The 27500-nt window shown below is 40.6% G+C and overlaps 1 protein-coding gene across 6 annotated transcripts in view; it reads right to left on the reverse strand.

Annotated features, from left to right (window-relative positions):
• The window catches only part of pdlim5a (PDZ and LIM domain 5a), a 147479-nt gene that overhangs the window by 72476 nt on the left and 47503 nt on the right, over window positions 1–27500 (reverse strand). For all 6 annotated transcript variants that reach the window (XM_061933540.2, XM_061933553.2, XM_061933547.2 and 3 more), the window contains exon 4: window positions 34–73. In XM_061933540.2, coding sequence (XP_061789524.1) covers window positions 34–73 — 40 coding nt within the window. The remainder of the gene's footprint in view (window positions 1–33; window positions 74–27500) is intronic.

Genomic DNA, 27500 nt, shown 5'->3' on the forward strand with positions numbered 1-27500 from the left:
TGGGATTTACCGTGAAAAATATTGTGATATTACCTTAGGTGCCACCGGAGGAGGTTTGGGAGCACTGGCGACTCTGAAACAAAAGAAGAGTGCATCATTTAAAGCTTATCATTACAATTTAATAATGACAAAGCATGAGTTGAAAGCCAAAATATCTGCATGTCATTAGATGGCATAGAATCTAAATTGTCTCGCTATGTGCCAGACCATAAAAACATGAGGAGCTGCAAACGTCCCAATGTGAGTACGTGTGCTTTTAAAGGCGGCTGTTTTTAGTCCGGAACAGCTTCCATCCATTTGATACTCTTGCTCTGATATCTTTGAAGCCACTTAAGGTTCCTCGAAAGGTCACCTGAGAGCACGCTATCCACACCTCCAGACCTCATAATCTTGAAACATTCTCACATTTAATCAGATTATTGCTGATTTTATTGAGATTGCATCATGCATCCACCAAATTCCCTCATGTAACAGCTGCGGGCGTTAACTTACTCAGCTGCAGAGAGTACCATGACCATTACAATTAACATACCAGCTTCTGCAATACATGGCGGTATCAGATGTCACAATAAAGGTAATTACAGCAATCAAGATATTATTTTTCTTTGCGTGTAAAAGAGATTATTTGAGGTGCAGCATGTATTTATTCAATGGATGACGGTGATTAATTGGGGTGTGGTGTCTAATAGGCCAGAGCTATTGCACCCAAATTCAGAGGTATAAAAATACTTAAAGAATATGATTCTATAAACCAGTCGATAAATAATCAGTTTCATCGTCACTCAGTTTTTTATTGCCTTTATTCATCAATATTTCATGGTAATTAAAAGTGTCTGGTAATTGAAGCCGAGTGATTGTAAGTGAATCTAAATTCCAATTAGAGGAACCCCTCTAGAGCAGTGGTGCCCAACCATGTTGATTTAATAAAAAAAATTAAAAAAATATTTTTTATTTTTATTTTTATTTCTTGTGCGGCCCGGTACCGGTCCGCGGACCGATTGGTACCAGGCCGCACAAGAAATAAAATTAAAAAATTGTATTTTATGTTTTTATTTATTAAATAAACATAAAAAACAAAATATATACATTATATATCAATATAGATCAATACAGTCTGCAGGGATACAGTCCGTAAGCACACATGATTGTATTTCTTTATGACAAAAAAAATAAAAATAATAATTACCATAACCCCTCCCCCCCGGTCCGTGGGACAAATTTTCAAGCGTTGACCGGTCCGCAGCTACAAAAAGGTTGAGAGCCATCATACTACGTTACCTAATCTGTTATTTAATTATTGAATAATAATAATTAGAGATGTCCGATAATGGCTTTTTTGCCGATATCCGATATTGTCCAACTCTTAATTACCGATTCCGATATCAACCGATACCGATATATACAGTCGTGGAATTAACACATTATCATGCCTAATTTTGTTGCGATGCCCCGCTGGATGCATTGAACAATGTAACAAGGTAGCGGGGGTTGTATATTGTAGCGTCCAGGAAGAGTTAGTGCTGCAAGGGGTATTTCTGGGTATTTGTTCTGTTGTGCTTATGTTGTGTTACGGTGCGGATGTTCTCCCGAAATGTGTTTGTCATTCTTGTTTGGTGTGGGTTCACAGTGTGGCGCATATTTGTAACAGTGTTAAAGTTGTTTATACGGCCACCCTCAGTGTGACCTGTATGGCTGTTGACCAAGTATGCCTTGCATTCACTTGTGTGTGTGAAAAGCCGTAGACATTATGTGATTGGGCCGGCACGCAAAGGCAGTGCCTTTAAGGTTTATTGGCGCTCTGTACTTCTCCCTGCGTCCGTGTACCACTCCGTACAGCGGCGTTTTAAAAAGTCATACATTTTACTTTTTGAAACCATCCATCCATCCATCCATCAATCCATTTTCTACCGCTTATTCCCTTTGGGGTCGCGGGGGGCGCTGGAGCCTATCTCAGCTACAATCAGGCGGAAGGCGGGGTACACCCTGGACAAGTCGCCACCTCATCGCAGGGCCAACACAGATAGACAGACAACATTCACACTCCCATCCACACACTAGGGCCAATTTAGTGTTGCCAATCAACTTATCCCCAGGTGCATGTCTTTGGAGGTGGGAGGAAGCCGGAGTACCCGGAGGGAACCCACGCAGTCACGGGGAGAACATGCAAACTCCACACAGAAAGATCCCGAGCCCGGGATTGAACCCAAGACTACTCAGGACCTTCGTATTGTGAGGCAGATGCACTAACCCCTCTGCCACCGTGAAGCCCTTTTTGAAACCAATACAGATAATTTCCGATATTACATTTTAAAGCATTTATCGGCCGATATTATCGGCAATCCGATATTATCGGACATCTCTAATAATAATACAACAGTTAATCCCCGATTCCTCACCTGTTTGCGCTTTTTTTTAATGGTAACTTAATTCTAAAATGGTTTAATGGCGCTATCAGCACAGGGAAAAAGATGCAGCTATGAACCCAGCACAGGGCGCTGTCTCACTAGTCAATTCACTCAACATTCTCCAGCAAGAAGATTTCTTGGGATGGCGTAGCTCAGTTGGTAGAGGGGCCGTGCCAGCAACCAGAGGGTACCTTGTTCGATACCCGGCTTCCACCTTCCTTGTCACGTCCGTTGTGTCCTTGAGCAAAACGCTTCAGCCTCACTCCTAACGGGTCGTGGTTAGGGCCTTGAATGTGTGTATGAATGGGTGAATGTGGAAATAGCGTCAAAGCGCTTTGAGTGTCACGGCGTGGACTCAACCCCGTTTTTCCTCGGCAGCTGGAGCTGCCGGGACCTCCGCTGACAGCGCGCTCGGACACGCCCCTGATCGCACTGAGAGCAGCACACCCACGCAGCACGCCCACGCAGCGACAAGTCTGCAGACAATCGTCAATCTTCACACCTGGGACTGATGAGGGCGAGCTGTTTAAAGGACCAGTGGACCCAAGGATCCGGCACGGGAACTTAGTTCTCAAATGGTGTACCATAAGCGACAAGCTTTATGCTTTATCCTTGTTTCCTCTCCTTTGCTTGATTTGTCCCTTGTCTTCTCCCGTGTTCCCGCAGAGTTTTCCTTCCGTTGCCCTGGATTTCGACTCGCCCATGGACTCTGACGCCTCTCTCTCGCCCCCGATCCCCTGCCTCGTTCCTTTGCTCTCATCAACACTTGGTAACACACACTTCAGCTAACTACACACATAGCCTCACACACACACACTCTTGGGTTTTGACACACTCCATTTCATTAGGTTAGTTTATTTGTTAGTATCGTTTTGTATTATTATATATACACAGTATATTGACTATATATTCAATAAATTATAGTACACACCCCCTGGTGTCTGTTGCCGTCATCTCCCCCTGTTCAACCATAATATTGAGTCCCTTAAAGGTAGAAAGGCCCTATACAAGTATAACCCATAACCTATGTCTTGACAAGATTTGATGTTGTGTAACTGAAGAAGAAATGGATTATATACTTTTAAATATATCAATATACCAATTTAAAAAAAATTATTATCAAAAAATACGGCCAAAGGTGTGGCCGACTGTGGCAAACTAGGAAGGAGTATAATGTCAGCTGACATCTAAACGGCAGACATGTATCCGTGAAAATATGGAGAAGCTGCTGATGGTGTGTTTGACCGAGAAGCAGTTGGAAGGAGATAACCGTGGAAGGCCAGACTTCAAGGTCAGTGCTGTACATTATGATTACATTACATTATAAAACTACTGTAGTTGTTTGCAGTACATTCTATTGTTTATTTTCCCTACACAGCTCATCCAAAAGTTTGTTTTACTTTTTGAAAGGCATGTTACATGATAAAATGCCTGTTTTGCAATAGTTTTTCAAGGTATGAGCTGCGTCACAGAAACAATTAAACTAGTACCCCTAGGTACCACTGTACTGTAAACTGTATATCAATAATATTTTATTGTTGTGCAAAACTGAAATTAAAATGTGTTTTAATAAGAGACATTTTAAGTTTGTTTTTTTGTTTTTTAATGCATATGTGGGTATTTTTGCCATTCGCTGGGGGGGGGGGGCTTGGAATGTAATTTATAAGCAGTTTTTTTGTTTTTACAATTGACTCCAGTATAGGGATGTCCCGATCCGATATTTGGATCGGATCGGCTGCCGGTATTTGCCAAAAATTGCGTATCGGCAAGGCATGGGAAAATGCCGATCCAGATCCAGTTTAAAAAAAAACTCCGGTCCGTGTTTTCCAACGCACCAATTTAAATGATATATTCCACTTTTCTGCTGCTCCGTAATTTCCGTTCCGCATTTTCCAGCACACCTTCAACACATCCACAGGTCTGAATTCTCACGCAGTTTCTTTTAGCTGCTGGCATTACACGACAGGCTCTTCTCACTCTTTCCTGTGTCTCCCTCTCACAGACAGCAAGCGCACCTTCTTACACACGTCACATACTGTCACGTCATACGTCACATACGTATACGTCCTCCCCGAGCAGAGAGGTAGCAGCATGGCTAACGTTAGCTGTGATGCTAGCGCAGCCGTGCGAGCAACGCTCCCTCTAAGGTGCTCGCCTGTGCAATTGCGCACTGTTTAAGCGTCCTCTGCGCATAGCAAATCTATGTCACGCACAAAATCAAATAAAAAAATAAGCGCATAACAATTTTCGACAGAGAAAACAGTTTTCGTCATCATTGTTCAAATATTGTGACGTCTGTCGAGACGCTTATCTCCATTCGGTGCCACACGCCCACACCATCAAAATGCAGAGGCAAAAATTTCCACATCAACACCGTATGAAAAAATTAGTGATTTTTTTAGTTGTGATTTCCTTCTCTGCATGAAAGTTTAAAAGTAGCACATATTAATGCAGTATGAAGAAGAATGTTTTAATGTAGACATGTAAGCCTTGAAAGAAAATTTTGAAAATCAAGACTACATTTCCTGCAAATGGGTGCATTTCTACCCTATATTTTAACTTTAGATTTATTCTCATATCAAACTCTTTTGGCTGTCTTTTTGACACTTACATCCGGCGCCCCCCTCCACACCCCGGATTATAAATAATGTAATTAATTCAATATGATTATCTTGTGTGATGACTGTATTATGATGATAGTATATATCTGATAGTATATATCCGTATCATGAATCAATTTAAGTGGACCCCGACTTAAACAAGTTGAAAAACTTATTCGGGTGTTACCATTTAGTGGTCATTTGTACGGAATATGTACTTCACTGTGCAACCTACTAATAAAAGTCTCAATCAATCAATCAAAACACATAGAATCATCATACTGCTGTGATTATATGCATCAAGTGTTCATTCAAGGCTAAGGCAAAATATCGAGATATATATCGTGTATCGTGACATGGCCTTAAAATATTGCAATATTAAAAAAAGGCCATATCGCCCAGCCCTAGTTCAATGATGCCATTTCTGTTTGTCATGTATAATTTTGTCTATTTTGTGTTTATCCTTCAATAAACAGGTCAGTGTCTTGTTACCAACCATTGTGTACTATTCAAACTCCCCTAATTCAGCTGGCTAGTTGTTATCAAGAGTACTAACAGAGGTGGGTAGAGTAGCCAGAAATTGTACTCAAGTAAGAGTACTGTTACTTTAGAGATTTATTACTCAAGTAAAAGTAAGGAGTAGTCACCCAAATATTTACTTGAGTAAAAGTAAAAAGTATGTTGTGAAAAAACTACTCAAGTACTGAGTAACTGATGAGTAACATCCATCCATCCATCCATTTTCTACCGCTTATTCCCTTTGGGGTCGCGGGGGGCGCTGTAGCCTATCTCAGCTACAATTGGGCGGAAGGCGGGGTACACCCTGGACAAGTCGCCACCTCATCGCAGGGCCAACACAGATAGACAGACAACATTCACACTCACATCCACACACTAGGGCCAATTTAGTGTTGCCAATCAACTTATCCCCAGGTGCATGTCTTTGGAGGTGGGAGGAAGCCGGAGTACCCGGAGGGAACCCACGCAGTCACGGGGAGAACATGCAAACTCCACACAGAAAGATCCCGAGCCCGGGATTGAACCCAAGACTACTCAGGACCTTCGTATTGTGAGGCAGATGCACTAACCCCTCTTCCACCGTGAAGCCCTGATGAGTAACATACACACTCATATATATATGTGTATATATATATATATATATATATATATATATATATATATATATATATATATATATATATATATATATACATACATACATACATATACATTGATATATACAGTATATAATTTATATGTATTTATTTAGCTGTTTTTGTTAACATGTTAAAGGTGTTTTAATGAATATACATGCATGTTTAACATATAGATTCCTTTCTTTCATGAAGACAAGAATATAAGTTGGTGTATTACCTGATTCTGATGACTTGCGTTGATTGTAATCAGACAGTTGTGATGATAACGTCCACGTTTTCAAATGGAGGAGAAGAAAAGTTCCTCCTTTCTGTCTAATACCACATGAAAGTGGTGGGTTTTTGGCATCTTGTTTGTCCAGCTTCCATATTCGTTTTTATACACTTTACAAGAAATATATTGGCGTCAAACTCCGTAGCTTGCTAGCTTGTTTGCGCTGGCTTTCGGAGACTCTTGTTTTGAAAGCGCAGGCGCGATGGAGCGGCACTTTTATTGTGAAGACAGGAACGTCCTCATGTGCGGTCAGTCTTTAGGCTTTTGACGGGTTGTACGGTTAAAATAAAAAAGTATCTTTTTTCCTTCACACTTTTGATTGATTGATTGGAACTTTTATTATTAGATTGCACAGTACAGTACACATTCTGTACAATTGACCACTAAATGGTAACACCCCAATAAGTTTTTCAACTTGTTTAAGTCAGGTCATGTGACCACCTGGCTCTGTTTGATTGGTCCAACGTCACCAGTGACTGCATCTGATTGGTGGAACGGAGTGAAACGTCACCAGTAAGGCAGGCACTTTGAAGGTCTGTCTGACAGACCAAAACAAACAAAGCGTGCATTAACAGATCGATAAAAATTAGTAGCGAGTAGCGAGCTGAATGTAGATAAAAGTAGCGGAGTAAAAGTAGCGTTCCTTCTCTATAAATATACTTAAGCAAAAGTAAAAGTATGTTGCATTAAAACTACTCTTAGAAGTACAATTTATCCCAAACGTTACTCAAGTAGATGTAACGGAGTAAATGTAGCGCGTTACTACCCACCTCTGAGTACTAAAACCCTTTTCAACATGATTCTGACAACTAAGTAGGCTAAATAACTTTAAACTTTAATACATGCTCGGATAGGCCAGTATCGGTCAGTATCGGTATCGGTATCGGATCAGAAATGCAAAAACAATATCGGTATCGGATCGGAAGTGCAAAAACCTGGATCGGGACATCCCTACTCCAGTATACGTTCCATTACACAAAAACAATGGATGCAACTGTAAAATAGACAAATAATACGGAAATGAAGAGCAGTTAAACAGATACATTTGGATTTCTGGATTTGCAGACATTAAAGTATTTTCTTTTTAATCTGAAGAGTGCATTCAAAGGCAAAATATTTCTCTGTGGGGCTTTAACTACATCTTTGTTTATATTCAATCTAATTTCCATAATTAGGATTAAAAAAAAAGTCTTGAAAAAAGTGAGGGGAACATGAGAACCGCGGAGTATACGTCACCTTCATTACATTGTAGTGAGAAATGGAAACATGAAATATATTACATTTAGAAACAAAACAGAAAGCTTTCTCTGAGGATTTATGAAGACAAATGTAATGTTAGACTTCCACACAAGAAACCTACTGTTTTACTATATTACTTTTGGGGCTCCTGGGGCTTTGCGTGCAGTGCTTTTAAACCGCCTCGGATGATCTTTCCAAAATCTATCTGTCAGCCCCAGCAGAGGCCCGGAGAGGAGGACGACGACTTGCGCGTTTGTTTAGTGCCAACTACATATTAAAAAACAACAGTAAAAAAAAATCACTTTAAAGTGAATTGTGTCTTACGTGCAGCACATAAAAGAATGAAATATGACTTTCTCTCTCGGGATATGATGTGGTGTGCCTCGGAGGGAAACAATGGGACCTCACACCCTATCAGATACTTTACCCCCTGGAATGTTTCTCCATAGCTCAAATGTGTGAGGGTCAAAGAGTAAGTGGACGCGATACAGACGGTGACAACGTGACGCTGACAGACGTGACATTAATGCCTCTTGAACACCAAGTGGAAAAATGTACCAATGCCTTCTGGCATGTGTCACACTGAGGAATTATTTAATTAATTGTCTAAGGGAGGAGCTGCATTTATTAAAGCCTTGTTTTGTCTTGCATTTGCACATTCACTGTCCAGGTTTATTTATCACCGTCGCATGCTAAATTCTATCCCGTGTTATATAAGCGGCTAATATGTCTGTGTGTGTGCAACCACCGCTATTTCAGCGTTGCTTTGGAACCTCGCCACAACTGAGTCTGGGTGGCAGTGACGACAGCAGCACTTAATCATTTGTCCTCATCGCTCTACCTTGGAAAGACAATCGTTTGTGCAGCTTTAGAAAACATGCTAGTATAAATCCACAAAGTTTTATAATTTTATAGTCATAAAGTATTGTATTTATTACACACCAGCCGTTTGATTGCAATATGCATCTTAGGCCTTGTTGAAAATGTGGACTGCCAAAATCCTTAAAATTGCATGATGTCATGTCTGCATGCGGGTCAGATTGCGTTCACATTAGACATCACATTTTCTTGGTAATACATAAAAATATCGGATTTGACAGAAAAATCCGAATTGGACACACTACCCTGCAGCGTGAACGTAGCCTTAGTTGTAGTTTTAATTACCACATTTGGAGGTTGTTAGAATAATTGTTTCTAAATGATCACAAAAACGTTGTGTTACATTGAGAGGGTCTGGTGAGAAGACAAAAGCTGTCTTTGAAACCTACCAAGAGTAAGGCTCGTAAAACTACACTGTGTAGGGGGAACGCAAGATGAAGGTGTTTCTGTTTTCTATCATGTATGGTAATCAACAGAAAGATATTGTTCTAACCCAAGGACTTCAAAGCGGAGAGATGGCAGGATCTGCCCAATTTCCAGACAAACTCTTTTTGAACTATTTTTATGGACCTCTTTTTGAAGTATTTGACGAACTCTTTTTGAACTATTTTATGGACCTCTTTTGGAACTATTTTACGGACTCTTTTTGAACTGACCTTTTCTGTGGATTGTTTACGACCTCCAAGTCCGAGTCCATGGTTCTCGCCCGGAAAAGGGTGGAGTGCCATCTCCGGGTTGGGGAGGAGATCTTGCCCCAAGTGGAGGAGTTCAAGTACCTCGGAGTCTTGTTCACGAGTGAGGGAAGAGTGGATCGTGAGATCGACAGGCGGATCGGTGCAGCGTCTTCAGTAATGCGGACGCTGTATCGATCCGTTGTGGTGAAGAAGGAGCTGAGCCGGAAGGCAAAGCTCTCAATTTACCGGTCGATCTACGTTCCCATCCTCACCTATGGTCATGAGCTTTGGGTTATGACCGAAAGGACAAGATCACGGGTACAAGCGGCCGAATAGAGTTTCCTCTGCCGGGTGGCGGGGCTCTCCCTTAGAGATAGGGTGAGAAGCTCTGCCATCCGGGGGGAGCTCAAAGTAAAGCCGCTGCTCCTCCACATCGAGAGGAGCCAGATGAGGTGGTTCGGGCATCTGGTCAGGATGCCACCCGAACGCCTCCCTAGGGAGGTGTTTAGGGCATGTCCGACCAGTAGGAGGCCACGGAGAAGACCCAGGACACGTTGGGAAGACTATGTCTCCCGGCTGGCCTGGGAACGCCTCGGGGTGCCACAGGAAGAGCTGGACGAAGTGGCTGGGGAGAGGGAAGTCTGGGCTTCCCTGCTTAGGCTGCTGCCCCCACGACCCGACCTCGGATAAGCGGAAGAAGATGGATGGATGGATGGATGTTTACGACCTTTTCTGTGAACTTTTTGCGACCTTTGTCCTTTAGAAACAGCGGTGGCCATGTGGTCGGGGAGGGTCCAAAATAAAAGAAGGAGGCGTGCAATCTTTTGGCAGAGTGTGCTGAGATACTGTAAAGGGTACAGTGTACAGACGACTCTCCTCAATATTGAGTCCAAATTGAATTGTGTCTTTGTTTAATTATTTGCCTCTTATCTTGTTTAATAGATGTCATCAGTGTTTGAACCTGACAGAGGTGTTGAAATCGCCATTTAAAATTGCTAATGTTAATCAATAGCATGTCTATAGCATTATTAATTAGCATCGAGCTAGCACATTTTGAAAAATTGAGCTGTACTGTACTTTTGAGCCCCTTTTTCTTGCTTTGTTGGCATAGGACATTGTAACATTATCTAGAAGCATTCAGGCTAAGTCTGCTCTGAAAGCTTGACTTCAAATGGCAAGTGTCCAACCGAACGTGATGTCATATGTGAACAAACCGCCGATACGAACTGAAATGCTTGAATGTCTAGGGTGAGTGAAGTGTGTGGATGTTGGAATGGTTTGAATCGGTTGAGAAATGTGCGATATGGAGAAGTTTGTGTATTAACCATTCATTTTCAATAGGGGGGAAATTCCTGGAAATTCCGGGTAATCAGGGAATTTGCGGAACCGGGGAAAAAAGCTATCTTCAATGTCCAGGGTAAGTGGAGTGCGTGGATGTTGGAACGGTTCAAATTGAATGAGAAATGTGGGATATGCAGTTGATTGTATATTTCCTATTCATTGTCAATGGGGAGAAAATTACCGGAAATTCCGGGAAAACCGGCAATTTTGGGAAAGTGATAACATGTTTTGCGTTTGACATATGTGAAGAGCGGTATGGGTTGATAGGTCAAAATCGGGTAAAAAATGCCGAAACATTTTGAGAAGCTTGGGCATTGTTCAACTATGAATACGTCCATTCATTTGAATTTTCTAGAAATATGTGAATTTCGGGAAAAACAGGAATTTAAAAAATATATATAAGTAATACAACAATTGTCCTAGATCAGGGGTGCTCACACTTTTTCTGCAGGCGAGCTACTTTTCAATTGATCAAGTCGTGGAGATCTACCTCATTCATATATATAATTTATATTTACTTATTTATGAAATATATGTTTTTGTTAACAAGTTAAAGGTGTTTAATGATAATGCAAGCATGTTTAACACATATAGTTAATATTGTTAAAAGAATAAAGGTGTTTAATGATAATACAAGTATGTTTAATACATATAGTTAATATTGTTAACAAGTTAAAGGTATTTAAAGATAATGCAAGCATGTTTAACACATATAGTTAATATTGTTAACAAAATAAAGGTGTTTGATGATAATACAAGCATTTTTAACACATAATTAATATTGTTAATAAATTAAAGGTGTTTAATGATAATACAAGAATGTTTAATACATATAGTTAATATTGTTAACAACTTAAAGGTGTTTAAAGATAGTACAAGCATGTTTAACACATATAGTTAATATTGTTAACAAGTTAAAGGTGTTTAAAGATAATACAGGCATGTTTAACACATATAGATTCCTTTCTTTCATGAAGACAAGAATATAAGTTGGTGTATTACCTGATTCTGATGACTTGCATTGATTGGACAGTGGTGCTGATATGTCCGCATTTTCGAATGGAGGAGAAAAAAAGTCCTCCTTTCTGTCCAATACCACATGAAAGTGGTTGGTTTTTGGCATCTTATTTGTCCAGCTTCCGTACTCCTTTGTATACACTTTACAAGAAACACATTGTCGGCAAACTCCGTAGCTTGCTAGCTTGTGCACGCCAGCTTTCTGAAAGTCTTATTTTGATAGCGCAACTGTGCAACTGTTCAGTCGGTCTTTGGAGTTTTGACGACAGGTACGGCGCCAGTCTGTTGAAATAAAGTGTTTCTCGCCTTCCTGTCGGTAATTGTACTGAGCTGGTAGCAGCCAGCGTCATCTCAGAAGACCCTCGGGTGCCGTGAATGTCAATCAAGTGACAAAAGTGACGTCATAGTGAAGATTTATGATCGCTCATTTTTAGGACTATTTTTTTAATGCCTGGCTGGTGATCGACTGACACACCCTCCGAGATCAACCGGTAGCTCGCGATCGACATAATGAGCACCCCTGTCCTAGATGATATGACTGAGTTGGTGTTGGAATTTTTCAAAACAGCTAAAAAATGTTGATGTACTAACAGTTTGAATTTGAATGGGTATTTTGGAATACCGGTACCTGGAATTTCGGGAAAACTGGGAATTTGTAGGAAAATAAAAATTTAAGTTTTGCTGTTCCAATTAAGAAGAATGTTTTGAAGGTGGAATGGCCAAAAACGGTTGAAAAATGTGGACTGTGAAAACTTTCAAGGAAAAGATGAAAATAGGGCTTTGGAAAACCGGGAATTCAGGGAATTCCTGGAATTGTTTTGAACTATGAAAATGGTAGTTTGATTGTCCAAGATGAGAGGCGTGTGTGAATGGTGGAACGGTTCAAATCGGTTAAGAAATGTGGAAATTGTGCAAGTTAGGAAAATGGCCAATTCATTTTCAATGGGAAACAATTCTGGGTAATCTAAGATTTTTGGGAGGGCGGGGAGGAGCTCACGATTCCCGGTCGAGACGAACGTTTTGACGGTTCCGATCAAATGAAAACTGTGGGCTGTGGATGGATAACTTTTGAAAGGATTCGTAATACCTTCTCAGTTATCATACCGCCAAACATTGCACCAAACAAACTAGTTCCTCATGAGCGCATCATTCTGTGGAATTAAATGGGAACAATATCACAAATTCAGAAGGGTTGAAACCATTAAAAATCAGTTCCCAGTGGCTTATTTTATTTTTCGAAGTTTTTTTCAAAATTTTACCCATCACGCAATATCCCTAAAAAAAGCTTCAAAGTGCCTGATTTTAACCATCGTTATATACACCCGTCCATTTTCCTGTGACGTCACATAGTGATGCCAATACAAACAAACATGGCGGGTAGAACAGCAAGCTATAGCGACATTAGCTCGGATTCACACTCGGATTTCAGCGGCTTAAGCGATTCAACAGATTACGCATGTATTGAAACGGATGGTTGTAGTGTGGAGGCAGGTAGCGAAAACGAAATTGAAGAAGAAACTGAAGCATATCGGTTTGAACCGTATGCAAGCGAAACCGACGAAAACGACACGACAGCCAGCGACACGGGAGAAAGCGAGGACGAATTCGGCGATCGCCTTCTAACCAACGATTGGTATGTGTTTGTTTGGCATTAAAGGAAACTAACAACTATGAACTAGGTTTACAGCATATGAAATACATTTGGCAACAACATGCACTTTGAGAGTGCAGACAGCCCATTTCAGGCGCGCTAAGAACATATATTTTTCCACGATTTCAGCACTCAGGTTAACCATACCTAAATAGACACAAAATACTGCATTACACAAGACTACCCGAATGTACTCGAATGATTGAAAAAAATAAATGTTTTTAAGCTAAATTATTGGTAAACACAGTTTATGTATAATAATTTACGTAAAACCGCGAGTAATGAATAAAGTTTTCATCAATTAATATATTCTGTAGACGTACCCTCATCCGCTCTCTTTTCCTGAAAGCTGATCTGTCCGGTTTTGGAATTGATGTCAGCAGGCCAGGGAAGCTAGGGTCGATATTCTTCTCTTGATCATCTTCGGTGGCATAAGGGACGGTTGCCATCTCTGTCGTAGCATAGCTTTCGTCGGTAAAGTGTGCGGAACAAACGACCGACCATTTCGTCGGCTTTCCCCACACCCTCGTATTTTGAACAAATTTCGTCCAATTTCTTGCCACTTTCGCATCTTTGGGCCACTGCTGCAACTTGAATCCGTCCCTGTTCGTGTTGTTACACCCTCCGACAACACACCGACGAAAGTGAGAAAATGGCGGATTGCTTCCCAATGTGACGTCCCGTTGTGACGTCATCGTTCCGAGAGCGAATAATAGAAAGGCGTTTAATTCACCAAAATTCACCCATTTAGAGTTCGGAAATCGGTTAAAAAAATATATGGTCTTTTTCCTGCAACAACAAGGTATATATTGATGCTTACATAGGTCTGGTGATAATGTTCCCCTTTGTGTCCAAACTCAAGAATCCCCAGTATTGGTGACTCAGTCTCTGCGCTTTTTAATTTATTACGTATGACAGCAAAATAAGCGACCATGGGGCCAAAGACAGTTGCAAATGCCAGCAGTGTTTCACATTGTTTCAAGCATGTAAAATTGTAATATCTATAAAATGTGTTTTGTGTTTACATTTCTGTAGGTCTGGAACAGATTAATTGGATTGGCATCATTTCCTATTGGTAAATTTGATTTAGTTGCACAATTTACTCTTTGTTGGATATTTTGGAATAGATTTCCAGTGAAAAACTGAGTAACCAGTGTATGTAGACTTGATTTCTTAGAACAAATGTGAATAGTGTTTTGTAAAACTCAGCATCCACACACACCCAAACATAAAGAATTGCAGGTGTGCAGCTCACTGCGGAAAACGTTAACGAAGTACTTAAAATAACATAAGCGATAAATACATGCTCAGTCCCAGAAGGAAAAAGGCACTAAGAAGTCCAGAAAGCTAGACCATTAGAGTCCAAATAAATGAGCGTACAAAAAAGGCCTCCAGCTCCAGAGCACTGCTTGAAAAGGCCAACAGAGGACAGAAGCAAAATGTTGGAATTTGGGCATTAAATTCATTACTAACATTTAATAGTGCTACACCGACAACTGAAAAATTGTTATTTATTGTCTTTCATAAATAACTGTAATAAAAACAGCTTAAGAAAGAAGAGCAAGCTGTGCTAGACAAACCCGAAAACATAGCTGGGTTATTATGCCATGGATCCGTCATGTGCAGGAGAGGTGTTGCATAAGATTAATAAATTCCCAACATAGCGCGGTCCAGTAGGAGGAAGCAATGGTATGGAGTGGATGGAAACCTGGATAACATTTGTTGGAAGACATTTTAAATGGGTTGAATTGAACCATCAGCTCAGCGTGGAAGCTACTGTTTCAAAGAGCTTATCAGGAACTAACAATATAGACATCTAGCTATTAGAAAATACGGAAAAAGACACATTTCAATACAAGTTAATTTTATAACAAACGCTTATCCATCCATCCATCCATCTTCTTCCGCTTATCCGAGGTCGGGTCGCGGGGGCAGCAGCCTAAGCAAGGAAGCCCAGACTTTCCTCTCCCCAGCCACTTCGTCCAGCTCTTCCCGGGGGATCCCGAGGCGTTCCCAGGCCAGCCGGGAGACAGTCTTCCCAACGTGTCCTGGGTCTTCCCCGTGGCCTCCTACCGGTTGGACGTGCCCTAAACACCTCCCTAGGGAGGCGTTCGGGTGGCATCCTGACCAGATGCCCGAACCACCTCATCTGGCTCCTCTTGATGTGGAGGAGCAGCGGCTTTACTTTGAGCTCCCCCCGGATGACAGAGCTTTTCACCCTATCTCTAAGGGAGAGCCCCGCCACTCGGCGGAGGAAACTCATTTCGGCCGCTTGTACCCGTGATCTTGTCCTTTCGGTCATAACCCAAAGCTCATGACCATAGGTGAGGATGGGAACGTAGATCGACCGGTAAATTGAGAGCTTTGCCTTCCGGCTCAGCTCCTTCTTCACCACAACGGATCGATACCGCGTCCGCATTACTGAAGACGCCGCACCGATCCGCCTGTCGATCTCACGATCCACTCTTCCCCCACTCGTGAACAAGACTCCTAGGTACTTGAACTCCTCCACTTGGGGCAGGGTCTCCTCCCCAACCCGGAGATGGCACTCCACCCTTTTCCGGGTGAGAACCATGGACTCGGACTTGGAGGTGCTGATTCTCATCCCAGTCGCTTCGCACTCGGCTGCGAACCGATCCAGCGAGAGCTGAAGATCCTGGCCAGATGAAGCCATCAGGACCACATCATCCGCAAAAAGAAGAGACCTAATCCTGCAGCCACCAAACCGGATCCCCTCAACGCCTTGACTGCGCCTAGAAATTCTGTCCATAAAGTTATGAACAGAATTGGTGACAAAGGGCAGCCTTGGCGGAGTCCAACCCTCACTGGAAACGTGTCCGACTTACTGCCGGCAATGCGGACCAAGCTCTGACACTGATCATACAGGGAGCGGACAGCCACAATCAGACAGTCCGATACCCCATACTCTCTGAGCACTCCCCACAGGACCTCCCGAGGGACACGGTCGAATGCCTTCTCCAAGTCCACAAAGCACATGTAGACTGGTTGGGCAAACTCCCATGCACCCTCAAGGACCCTGCCGAGAGTATAGAGCTGGTCCACAGTTCCACGACCAAGACGAAAACCACACTGTTCCTCCTGAATCCGAGGTTCGACTATCCGGCGTAGCCTCCTTTCCAGTACAAACGCTTATTCCTACGAATACCACACATTTTGGGTTGTTAAAGTTAATGCATACCTGCCAACTTTTGAAATCAGAAAAACCTAGTAGCCAGGGTCCAGGGGCCGCAGGCCCCGGTAGGTCCAGGACAAAGTCCTGGTGGGGGGTTCAGGCTTCGCCCCCCGACGCAAAATGATTATTAGCATTCAGACAGGTTAAAATGTTGCTAAAACCATCACTTTTCTATCAGTCACAGTGACTTTTCAAAACAAAAATATTACAGCAAAAATCATATGGGTTGATTGACATGTTTATTCTGTAAGCTAACTTCAATAGTTTGAAATTATTTTGACAGTTAATGCCAGTTATCCTGTCAACCTTTCACAAGACTTCAATTTGTTAATTGAAAGTATAAACAGTATAAACACTTTTTACAGTAAACAAATGGTAAAACAGTACTAAACAATTCCATAAAAAAAAAAATTGGTGTCATTATTAACTTTCTGTCCAAGCTTGTATAATCTACTGCCTTGTTCAATTGTATAAAATATTCTGTGCCTAAAATTCACATTTCTATCACAATTATCATACTGTAAACATGGTAAGCTAACTTCATTAAAATTAATAGTCCTGTCAATAGCATGGAATTACAATTCAAATGTAGTTTTTTTGTAAGCCTTTCAAAAGAATTCAAAATATGAAAAATTAATGAAAATTAATTTAAGCCATCAGACACTTGAAAAGTGGCACATCACATCTCTAATGTAATCATTTTAACTTTTCAACAGAAATAGCACTGCAAAAATATTAAGGACATACTTCTGTATTTTGGTAGTTATGCTGTCAACATTTAACAAGATTTCTTCAACTTGGACTTGAAAGCATAAATAGTATAAACACTTTTAACAGTATAACAATACTAAACAATTCCAATAGATAACATTGGTGTCATTACCTTTTTGTGGCTAAAATCCGAAAAACGTTGAAAGTTTTCCACTTGTATCGCTAGCAACGGCATTAGACTTGTGTTCTTTTGTCCCAACGTGGTCTTTTACATCGCTAATTCCTCCGTGTCCGATCGAAAAATCTTGTCTGCACAAGGTGCAATTCGCGTAGTTTTCACCCTTTTTGGAACGGATAATTATTCCCGGATAGGCTTTTGAATATTCTTCACGGAATGACTGCAGTTTTCTTTTCGGTTTAAGACTCGTTTGCGATTTTTCTCCGGCTGATTCCATGATCGTTCGCTCGTTTGGAAACAATGGCAACAGGTGCTTCGTGCTTGGCAGCGGTGCTATAAATAGCCTCGCGCATTTAAAAAAAAGTTTTTTTTTTAATTAATGAAAAACCGTATTTTTTATCACTGCAACCGTAACCCGGAATAGGTTGATGAAAACCGTACTAATTACGGGAAAACCGGAGTAGTTGGCAGGTATGTTAATGCGTTAACGCATGTGATTAATCACAAAAACAATCTCATTAATTATGTATAAAACAGATTAACCTTGCAAATGATTTTTTAAGGCATATTCTTCTTTACCTTAACTGCAAATACACAGACACACAGGTACACAACCTGAAAGGTGGCGCTGGTTGCAATACAGTCAGTAATCAGGTCAGTGCAAACATAAGTAATGAGCAGTTTTCTGAAAATTACTTTTAAAAAGTAATTAATTTTTGTTGTTCGTTACTTTGCCCAAAAAGTAATTGAATTACTTACATAACTACTATTTCATAAATGCAACTAATTACGAGGGAAAGTAATAAGTATGTTACCTTCAAATATCTGGTATGTGCAGTTGAGAGACGTTTCATATGAGAGAAGTGTGTCTGCTTTTTATAGGCCAGGGAAACTAGGGTCGATATTCTTCTCTTTATCATCTTCGGTGGCATAAGGGACGGTGTGAGCCAAGACATCCAGGGGGTTTAGCGCGCTCGTCTGCGGGAACAAACTGCCGCCATTGCTTGCCGTGCTACCGAGGTCCTTTGTCCCTGAATAGCTCACACACTCCGGCAGATTCAATGGGGGTCTGGCGGCAGATTTCTTTGACTTTATCGTTGGAAATGCATCTGCTTTGAGTGTCGCAGGATATCCACACATTCTTGCCATCTCTGTCGTAGCATAGCTTTCGTCGGTAAAGTGTGCGGAACAAACGACTGACCATTTCGTCGGCTTTCCCCACACCCTCGTATTTTGAAAAAATTCCGTCCAATTTCTTGCCACTTTCGCATCTTTGGGCCACTGGTGCAACTTGAATCCGTCCCTGTTCGTGTTGTTACACCCTCCGACAACACACCGACGAAAGTGAGAAAATGGCGGGTTGCTTCCCGATGTGACATCACAGAGCGAATAATAGAAAGGCGTTTAATTCGCCAAAATTCACCCATTTAGAGTTCGGAAATCGGTTAAAAAAATATATGGTCTTTTTTCTGCAACATCAAGGTATATATTGACGCTTACATAGGTCTGGTGATAATGTTCCCCTTTAACTACTTGTATGATTGTTATAAATGGTAACATATGGCTATAATATTGCCTGAAAGGTTGATAAAGGTTTTATGACGGCGACTGTTTGTCGTTGTGTCACTTTAATTATGGTTTATCAATAATAAGAATAGTCCTGAGGCTGTCTAATATTTGATTAGTAACATGTGTTCGTTACTGCCTCTGTGCCACATTTGCCTGTCGTCATGCTTTGCACATTTTAGAGCCGTAATAAAAGATTTTACGTTTTGCGGTCGCCAACTTTCCTGCGGCTAACCATGCTAACCAGCTTTCTGCTGACTACTGCAACGCACAAAACACAACAAATAAGGACGACCCCGCCTCCTGTGGGTGAGGGATGGTTCTGTCGCATGCATATTCAAGTGGGGTCTTTTTAGAGGGGTTAGCAATGCTTCTCATTAAAACCCATTATTGATGATGAGTGATGATGTAATCCAATGCAATGCTTTTCAAAACACATTCTCTTCAAGCTGATTGCAAATTATTTTACAGTCATGTATAACTCTAATTAGTGGATTGTTATGTTTGGAATAAAAATGTAGAGTGTAGTTTATGTTCAGGCTCGTCTTCACCTCCTAAACTCCATTATAGTCATTACCAAGAGTTGTAAGAGGTCCATGTTTTCTTATTTTCTCCAGGTCATAACCATGTGATCCTTCAGAATGTTCCAGCTGCATGTTTGGCCATCATTCACCGAGACAGACTGGCTTACACAGGACTAGTTTTAGCTTTCTGTAAGATATATCAAGGCAAAAAGCCAATAGAGAAGAGACAGATGAGTGTTTAGCTGCAAAATTCCTAAGGCCTAGTGTACCTTCACCCCTAACGTTCTCTGGACTTTTCTTATTTTCGTTGGCAAAAAAAAGTGATTTGCAAAAAAAGACCAGCAGAGACAGGTGTGTCTAAAAGTGGCTACATTCTCTTGGTATTAGGATATTACTGGCAAATACTACGAGCCTCGCCAAAAGTGACAGCGAAGGGGTTTTAGATGATCTTTGGCAAATACTGCGGACTTATGAAAGACGGGGACAGGTGAGGCCAGTTTAGGAGCTTTGGCTATGGAACATCACTGGCAAGTTGCTACAGCAAGTAAGTGACAAAGACAGCTGCAGTGGCTTTGCAAAGGGATGGGAAATGCCACAGCAACAGTAAATTATAAACACAGTCTTACATACTGTATTTAAAATGTGTTTATACAACGTAAGGCTTAGTGACATTATATACAGTATATATTCAATATCAAAACCAATTTTCCTGCTCTCACATTTGTCTTTTTTCTATTTGGAGTCAGACAGTGTAACTGACATATTGTCTTTAGTAAATCCCAGTGCAACTCTTCCCTTGAAAGCTATTTCAAGCAAGCTTATTATTGCTACACACACATTTCATATTTATATACGCGTGCTGCCCATTCAAGATTTTACTACAGTAGCAGGCAAGAAGCAACACAGCTATGGCAATATTTACATTGATGTCAGTCAGTTAGTAAATAGGTCAAAAACTGAAAGAAAGGGAAGATGTCTTACAATTTTGCCGTGAATAGCATTTGTGAGACTAAAAGTCATTATTTCCAACCTCCGAGGACAAAGCTACGAACAATGGGAGACCGGGCTTTCTGCTCCGCCGCTCCCAGTCTGTGGAACGCTCTCCCTGACCACCTGATGGCACCACAGACTGTGGATGCTTTTAAAAAAGGCTTAAAAACCCTTCTTTTTTAAAAACAACAACATTTTTTTAGATATATTCATACTATTTCTAGCTGTTAGGCTGTTCTAGTTTTTATTTTTTTTATTTTTTTTTATTATCTTTTTATTTTTTTTAATACACTGTAGCACTTTGAGGTTGTTTACTCAATGTAAAGTGCTTTTTACAAATAAAATCTATTATTATTATTATTATTATTATTATTTTGTTGTTGTTTTTTATGAGCAATCTTTCTAGTTTATTACTGAACTCTCTTTGACTAAGGATTTCCATAGTGAACTCTGATTACCGTATTTTTCGGAGTATAAGTCGCACCGGAGTATAAGTCGCACCTGCCCAAAATGCATAATAAAAAAGGAAAAAAACATATATAAGTCGCACTGGACCCCGGCCAAACTATGAAAAAAACTGCGATTTATAGTCTGAAAAATACGGTAATTAGATTTTGTCCGTAATCAATGAGGTCTCGACTCTAGGGATTTTTTTTGTATGCATGCAGATACAGTATGTACTACATGTATGTTAGCTATAGCAGATCTAATTGGGATCCCTACAAATAAACCTGTCTCATTTGCAACTTTTTCCACCTAAAAAAACCCACTCAGATTAAAAAAAATAAACTGTTTAGTGAGATCCTCGGATTGTCCCCGCTGGAGTTGATTTCGTCTCTGGCAGGGCGCCGAAAAGGTGATCAAACTTGAGTATCTGAGCACAGGTGTCCAGGGTGAGGTCACATTTGGCCAGCCAAGTTGCCTCATTCGTAGAAACTTTATTATATACATTCAGGCTATTTGTGTTTCACTCATTTAAAGGGGAACATTATCACAATTTCAGAATTGTTAAAACCATTAAAAATCAGTTCCCAGTGGCTTATTATATTTTTCGAAGTTTTTTTCAAAATTTTACCCATCACGCAATATCCCTAAAATAAGCTTCAAAGTGCCTGATTTTAACCATCGTTATAAACACCCGTCCATTTTCCTGTGACGTCACATAGTGAAGCCAACACAAACAAACATGGCGGAAAGAACAGCAAGCTACAGCGACATTAACTCGGATTCAGACTCGGATTTCAGCAGCTTAAGCGATTTAACAGATTACGAATGTATTGAAACGGATGGTTGTAGTGTGGAGGCAGGTAGCGAAAACGAAATTGAAGAAGAAACTGAAGCTATTGAGCCATATCGGTTTGAACCGTATGCAAGCGAAACCGACGAAAACGACACGACAGCCAGCGACACGGGAGAAAGCGAGGACGAATTTGGCGATCGCCTTCTAACCAACGATTGGTATGTGTTTGTTTGGCATTAAAGGAAACAAACAACTATAAACTAGGTTTACAGCATATGAAATACATTTGGCAACAACATGCACTTTGAGAGTGCAGACAGCCCAATTTTCATCAATCAATATATTCTGTAGACATACCCTCATCCGCGCTCTTTTCCTGAAAGCTGATCTGTCCAGTTTTGGAGTTGATGTCAGCAGGCCAGGGAAGCTAGGGTCTATAGGGGGTTTAGCTCGCTCGTCTGCGGGAACAAACTGCCGCCATTGCTTGCCGTGCTACCGAGGTCCTTTGTCCCTGAATTGCTCACACACTCCGGCAGATTCAATGGGGGTCTGGCGGCAGATTTCTTTGACTTTATCGTTGGAAATGCATCTGCTTTGAGTGTCGCAGGATATCCACACATTCTTGCCATCTGTCGTAGCATAGCTTTCGTCGGTAAAGTGTGCGGAACAAACGTCCAATTTCTTGCCACTTTCGCATCTTTGGGCCACTGGTGCAACTTGAATCCGTCCCTGTTCGTGTTGTTACACCCTCCGACAACACACCAACGAGGCATGATGTCTCCAAGGTACGGAAAACAGTCAAAAAACCGGAAAATAACAGAGCTGATTTGACTCGGTGTTTGAGAAAATGACGGATTGCTTCCCGATGTGACGCCACGTTGTGATGTCATCGCTCCGAGAGCGAATATTAGAAAGGCGTTTAATTCGCAAAAATTCACCCATTTAGAGTTCGGAAATCGATTAAAAAAATATATGGTCTTTTTTCTGCAACATCAAGGTATATATTGACGCTTACATAGGTCTGGTGATAATGTTCCCCTTTAAGAAAAAAAGTTAATCTGAGGCTGAGTTGACTTGAAACTGTTTAATGTTGCACTTTTTATATGTAGAAGAAAGGTTTGGTCATTGTATTTAATCTGAGCAACAACTTGAGGCAGTTTAATAATGATTAACGTGTACCCCGACTTAAACAAGTTGAAAAACTTATTGGAGTGTTACCATTTAGTGGTCAATTGTACGGAATATGTACTGTACTGTGCAATCTACTAATAAAAGTCTCAATCAATCAATCAAAAAAAGCACTTTATATGTAGAAAGGTTTTGTTAAGCAACCATCCTGAGCCTTATCTTATTTAGTTTTTACTTTATATATGTTGACCACATTAACCCTGGCAATGGACCCTGTGTGTATACGTATGTTATGCCATTGTTTACAAATTTGGTAAATAAATAACCAAAAAAATTTTTTTTTGTTGTTGTACCGAAAATGAACCGAACCGTGACCTCTAAACCGAGGTACGTACCCAACCGAAAATGTTGTGTACCGTTACACCCTTAACTACAGCTGAGCAAAATACATCTACACTGCAAGATAGTTTTCCTAATCAGCGTTCTTCAGCACACAGATGCCCAAAGAAGTTCCTGCAAGTTGAAAATTCCCTTTGTTTTTCTTTCTATCTGTTGTCCAGTAGCTTGTACTAGCAATCCACAAGAAATGAGAAATAAACAAGTTGTCCTCGCATACTCTATTGGTGGCTGAAATTTCAATAGAAAGTTTTAGGTACGCCCTAACTGCATACTTGCCAACCTTGAGACCTCCGATTTCGGGAGGTGGGGGGTGGGGGATGGCGGGGGGCGTGGTCGGGGGTGGAGCGGGGGCGTGGTTGGGGGCGTGGTTAAGAGGGGAGGAGTATATTTACAGCTAGAATTCACCAAGTCAAGTACTTCATATATATATATATATATATATATATATATAAGAAATACTTGATTTTCAGTGAATTCTAGCTATATGTATATATATATTTATTTTATTATATATATATATATATATATATATATATATATATATATATATATATATATATATATATATATATATATATATATATATATATATATATGTATATATATATATATGTGTATATATAAGAAATACTTGACTTTCAGTGAATTCTAGCTATATATATATTTATTTTATTATATATATATATATATATATATATATATATATATATATATATATATATATATATATATATATATATATATATATAATATACATATGTATATATATATATTTTATTATATATACATATATATATATAAATAAGAGAAATACTTGAATTTCAGTGTTCATTTATTTACACATATACACACACATAACACTCATCTACTCATTGTTGAGTTAAGGGTTGAATTGTCCATTCTTGTTCTATTTTCTGTCACTATTTTTCTAACCATGCTGAACACCCTCTCTGATGATGCATTCTGCTTCGTCTCCTTGTTGTGTGCGCAGTTGTGCACTGCACTCTCTAAAAGCCCAAGATGTTATTGTCACATATGCATGTCCAGTAGATGGCAGTATTGTCCTGTTTAAGAGTGTCACAACATTGCTGTTTATGGCAGGCAAACTGCTTTACGTAGACGAAAACGTGACTGCTGTTGTTGTGTGTTGTTACCGCGCTGGGAGGACGTTAATGAAACTGCCTAACAATAAACCTGGAGGGGGCGTGGCCTCCATCTCCGCCTGAATTTCGGGAGATTTTCGGGAGAAAATCTGTCCCGGGAGGTTTTCGGGAGAGGCGCTGAATTTCGGGAGTCTCCCGGAAAATCCGGGAGGGTTGGCAAGTATGCCTAACTGTGTTCAACCAATCATAACCCCATAACTTTTCAAAGTACCAACAGGTACTCGGAGCTAATATAGTTCCTGTGAAACTTGATTTACCCGCGTCGCTTTTGTTGGAAACACAGGGGGTGTATTTCATTTACCAGGGTACATAGAAAAGGGCCTGAGCATCCCCCAGTGCACATAATGTGCACATGAATGTCACACGTGAGATGGTGCATTGGCCTCGATGCAGGCTTCAACCCTTGCCGTCTCTATTCCGAGAACACAATGTCAACAAAATGAAAGCGTATACCCCAACCCTGCATAAACTTCCTAAAGAGAAGCCCTCGCTGGGGACCCAAAGCCATCTTGTGGACTCAAAATAACTCAAGCAGCTGTCAGTTTGAAAGTTGTACAAGTGGGCATGACTTCATGAACAGTGAACATTCATGATGTGCGACCACTATCTCCACCACTGATCTCTTGCTGCTATATTGTGTTTCCTTTAGGACTGAGAGTGGATCTTTTCCGAGTACATTACATGCGCAAGTCAAACCATATCAGTTTAAAGCACCATAAGGTAGCGTGCCAGTCAAAGAGTGCTGAGATATGAGCTTAGCATCACTTCTGACTGGTGTTGCATGTGAACCCAGCACAAGGAAAACAGCACTCAACTCCTAGTGTAGTTCTAAAAAAAACAGATTGCGTTTATCCATGACTTATTATGGCCTGTCATTGAAGCTTTCCACATGAATACACGCACGCTCCTCTCTTCATGCAATGTATGTGACACGTCCACCATTGATGCGCGAGGCCACAGAGAGCAGGCTTGTCAAACACAATAATTATCTAGCCGGCACTCCTTTCAGCGCACAAGTATAAAAACAAGTGGAAACAGTCAAGTTAGCTGCAGCATAAAAAAAAAGTTATTTGCGTGATATCTTGATTACTTACATTCCCTTCTTTCATAGGATGGCGTGCCTCCTTGTACCCGTAGGTGCTTTAGCTCAATTATCTATGATTTTGAACAGCCTAAAACATGTTTTAGCACTGAAGACCATAAAATCCACACATGCATAGGAGCCTATTAAACGGTACAAGAAAAAGGCTGGGAATAACGCCAGTTACTGTTAAATGAAGAACGGCGAAAAACAGAAGGTTTTGTTGAACTGGGTCTTTAAGGAGAATAACTATGCAGACTGCAATATGAAAATGACAGTAAAAATGTCAATTATTGCGACTTTTCTTAAAAATTATTGCATTACAGAATGCATGATTTAATACTGTAGTAACAGTGAGATTAAAAAATTTGTTTTTCATGGAAGTCAAGGAGGCATTTTTGGCCATGAAAACATCCAGTGGGAGTTTTTAACACGATTCTAGTCAAATTGATTTTGTTCCTAATCTTTGACATATTCAAAACATCACCATCGAAGCCCCATCTGTTCAACACATTGGCAACTTGATTTGTGCATGCCCACTTTTCATAAGAGTCGGTTTTCAACAAAGATTTTTGTCAAAAGTCCGCCCTGGCTTTGTACACCCTCTCGATTATCGTGCCGCCAAACATTGCGTCTGACAAACAGAGGCATGTATATATATATATATATATATATATATATATATATATATATATATATATATATATATATATATATATATATATATATATATATATATATGTCTTAATAAGGTTATCCAAAAAATAGTGCTCGATACCGTAGTAGAGCGCAATATATGTATGTGTGGGAAAAAAAAATCACAAGACTATTTAATCTCTACAGGCCTGTTTCATGAGGGGGGGAACCCTCAATCATCAGGAGATTTTAATGGGAGCATTCGCATACCATGGTTTATATAGGGCACAGAGTGGGTGGGTACAGGCTGGCGTAGGGGCGTGGTAATTGGCTCATGTGTTACCTAGGAAGTGTTTCCGTCTATGGCGGCATGCTGTTACAATTTCGCTGCGCTTGTTGAGGGATGACAGGTCTGGACGGTAAATAATAAACAGTTTCTCTTTCAAGCATAGGTTGCATCTTTTATTACCACTATTGTAAGGTGTGCTGGATGCAAGAATTTGCCATGTTATTGAATATTCAACATTATTGTCTTTGAGGTCCCAAATGTGTTTGCTGAGTTCTGTGGTATTTCGCAGGTTTTTGTTCCTGAAAGAAGCCTTGTGATTGTTCCATCTGGTTTTGAATTCTCCCTCGGTTAATCCTACATATGTGTCGGATGTGTTAATGTCCTTGCGTATTACCTTAGATTGGTAGACAACTGATGTTTGTAAGCACCCCCCGTTGAGAGGGCAATCAGGTTTCTTTCGACAGTTACAGCCTTTGTTGGTTTTGGAGTCGCTCTGTCTGGGGGCCGACGGCTCATTTGCAATTGTTTTGTTGTGGTTTGAGATGATTTGTCGTATATTGTTCATGCAGCTGTAGCTCAATTTAATGTTGTTCTTGTTGAATACTTTTCTTAGGGTGTTGTCTTTGGGAAAGTGTTTGTCAATCAGATTGAGGAATTTGTGTCCAATGTTAGTTGAGACGTTTTTGCTGTATGGGGGGTTGTACCAGATGATGTCGTTTTGTTTTCTGTTCTTTTTTGGCTGGTTTCCTGGCGTGGGTTCATAGGTGAGGGTGAAATTGTATCCGCTTTCATCAAGGGCTTTTTGGTACGGGGGGGTTGCTTGGTCAAATTCAGCTTTGCTAGATGACAGCATCGATAGCCTTTTATTGATTCCGGTAGGTATTCTTTTCGTGGTGGTGGGTGGGTGGTTGCTGTCATGGTGCACGTATTGGAGTGTTGTGTTGGGTTTCGTGAATGGTTGGTAGCTGTTATTTCTCAGGTTGAAAGTGACGTCAAGGAAGTTGACGGTTTGCTTGTTGGCTTCAATCGTGATCCGTAGGCCGTTCTCTTTGAAAATTTGGCATATGCGCTTCTTGGTATTCTCGCTGCTCCTTGGCGAGGCGCGGCACACTGCCAGTCCATCATCAAACATCAGTTGTCTACCAATCTAAGGTAATACGCAAGGACA

Source organism: Nerophis lumbriciformis, linkage group LG03 (genome assembly GCF_033978685.3).
Source record: "Nerophis lumbriciformis linkage group LG03, RoL_Nlum_v2.1, whole genome shotgun sequence".
NCBI lineage: Eukaryota > Metazoa > Chordata > Actinopteri > Syngnathiformes > Syngnathidae > Nerophis > Nerophis lumbriciformis.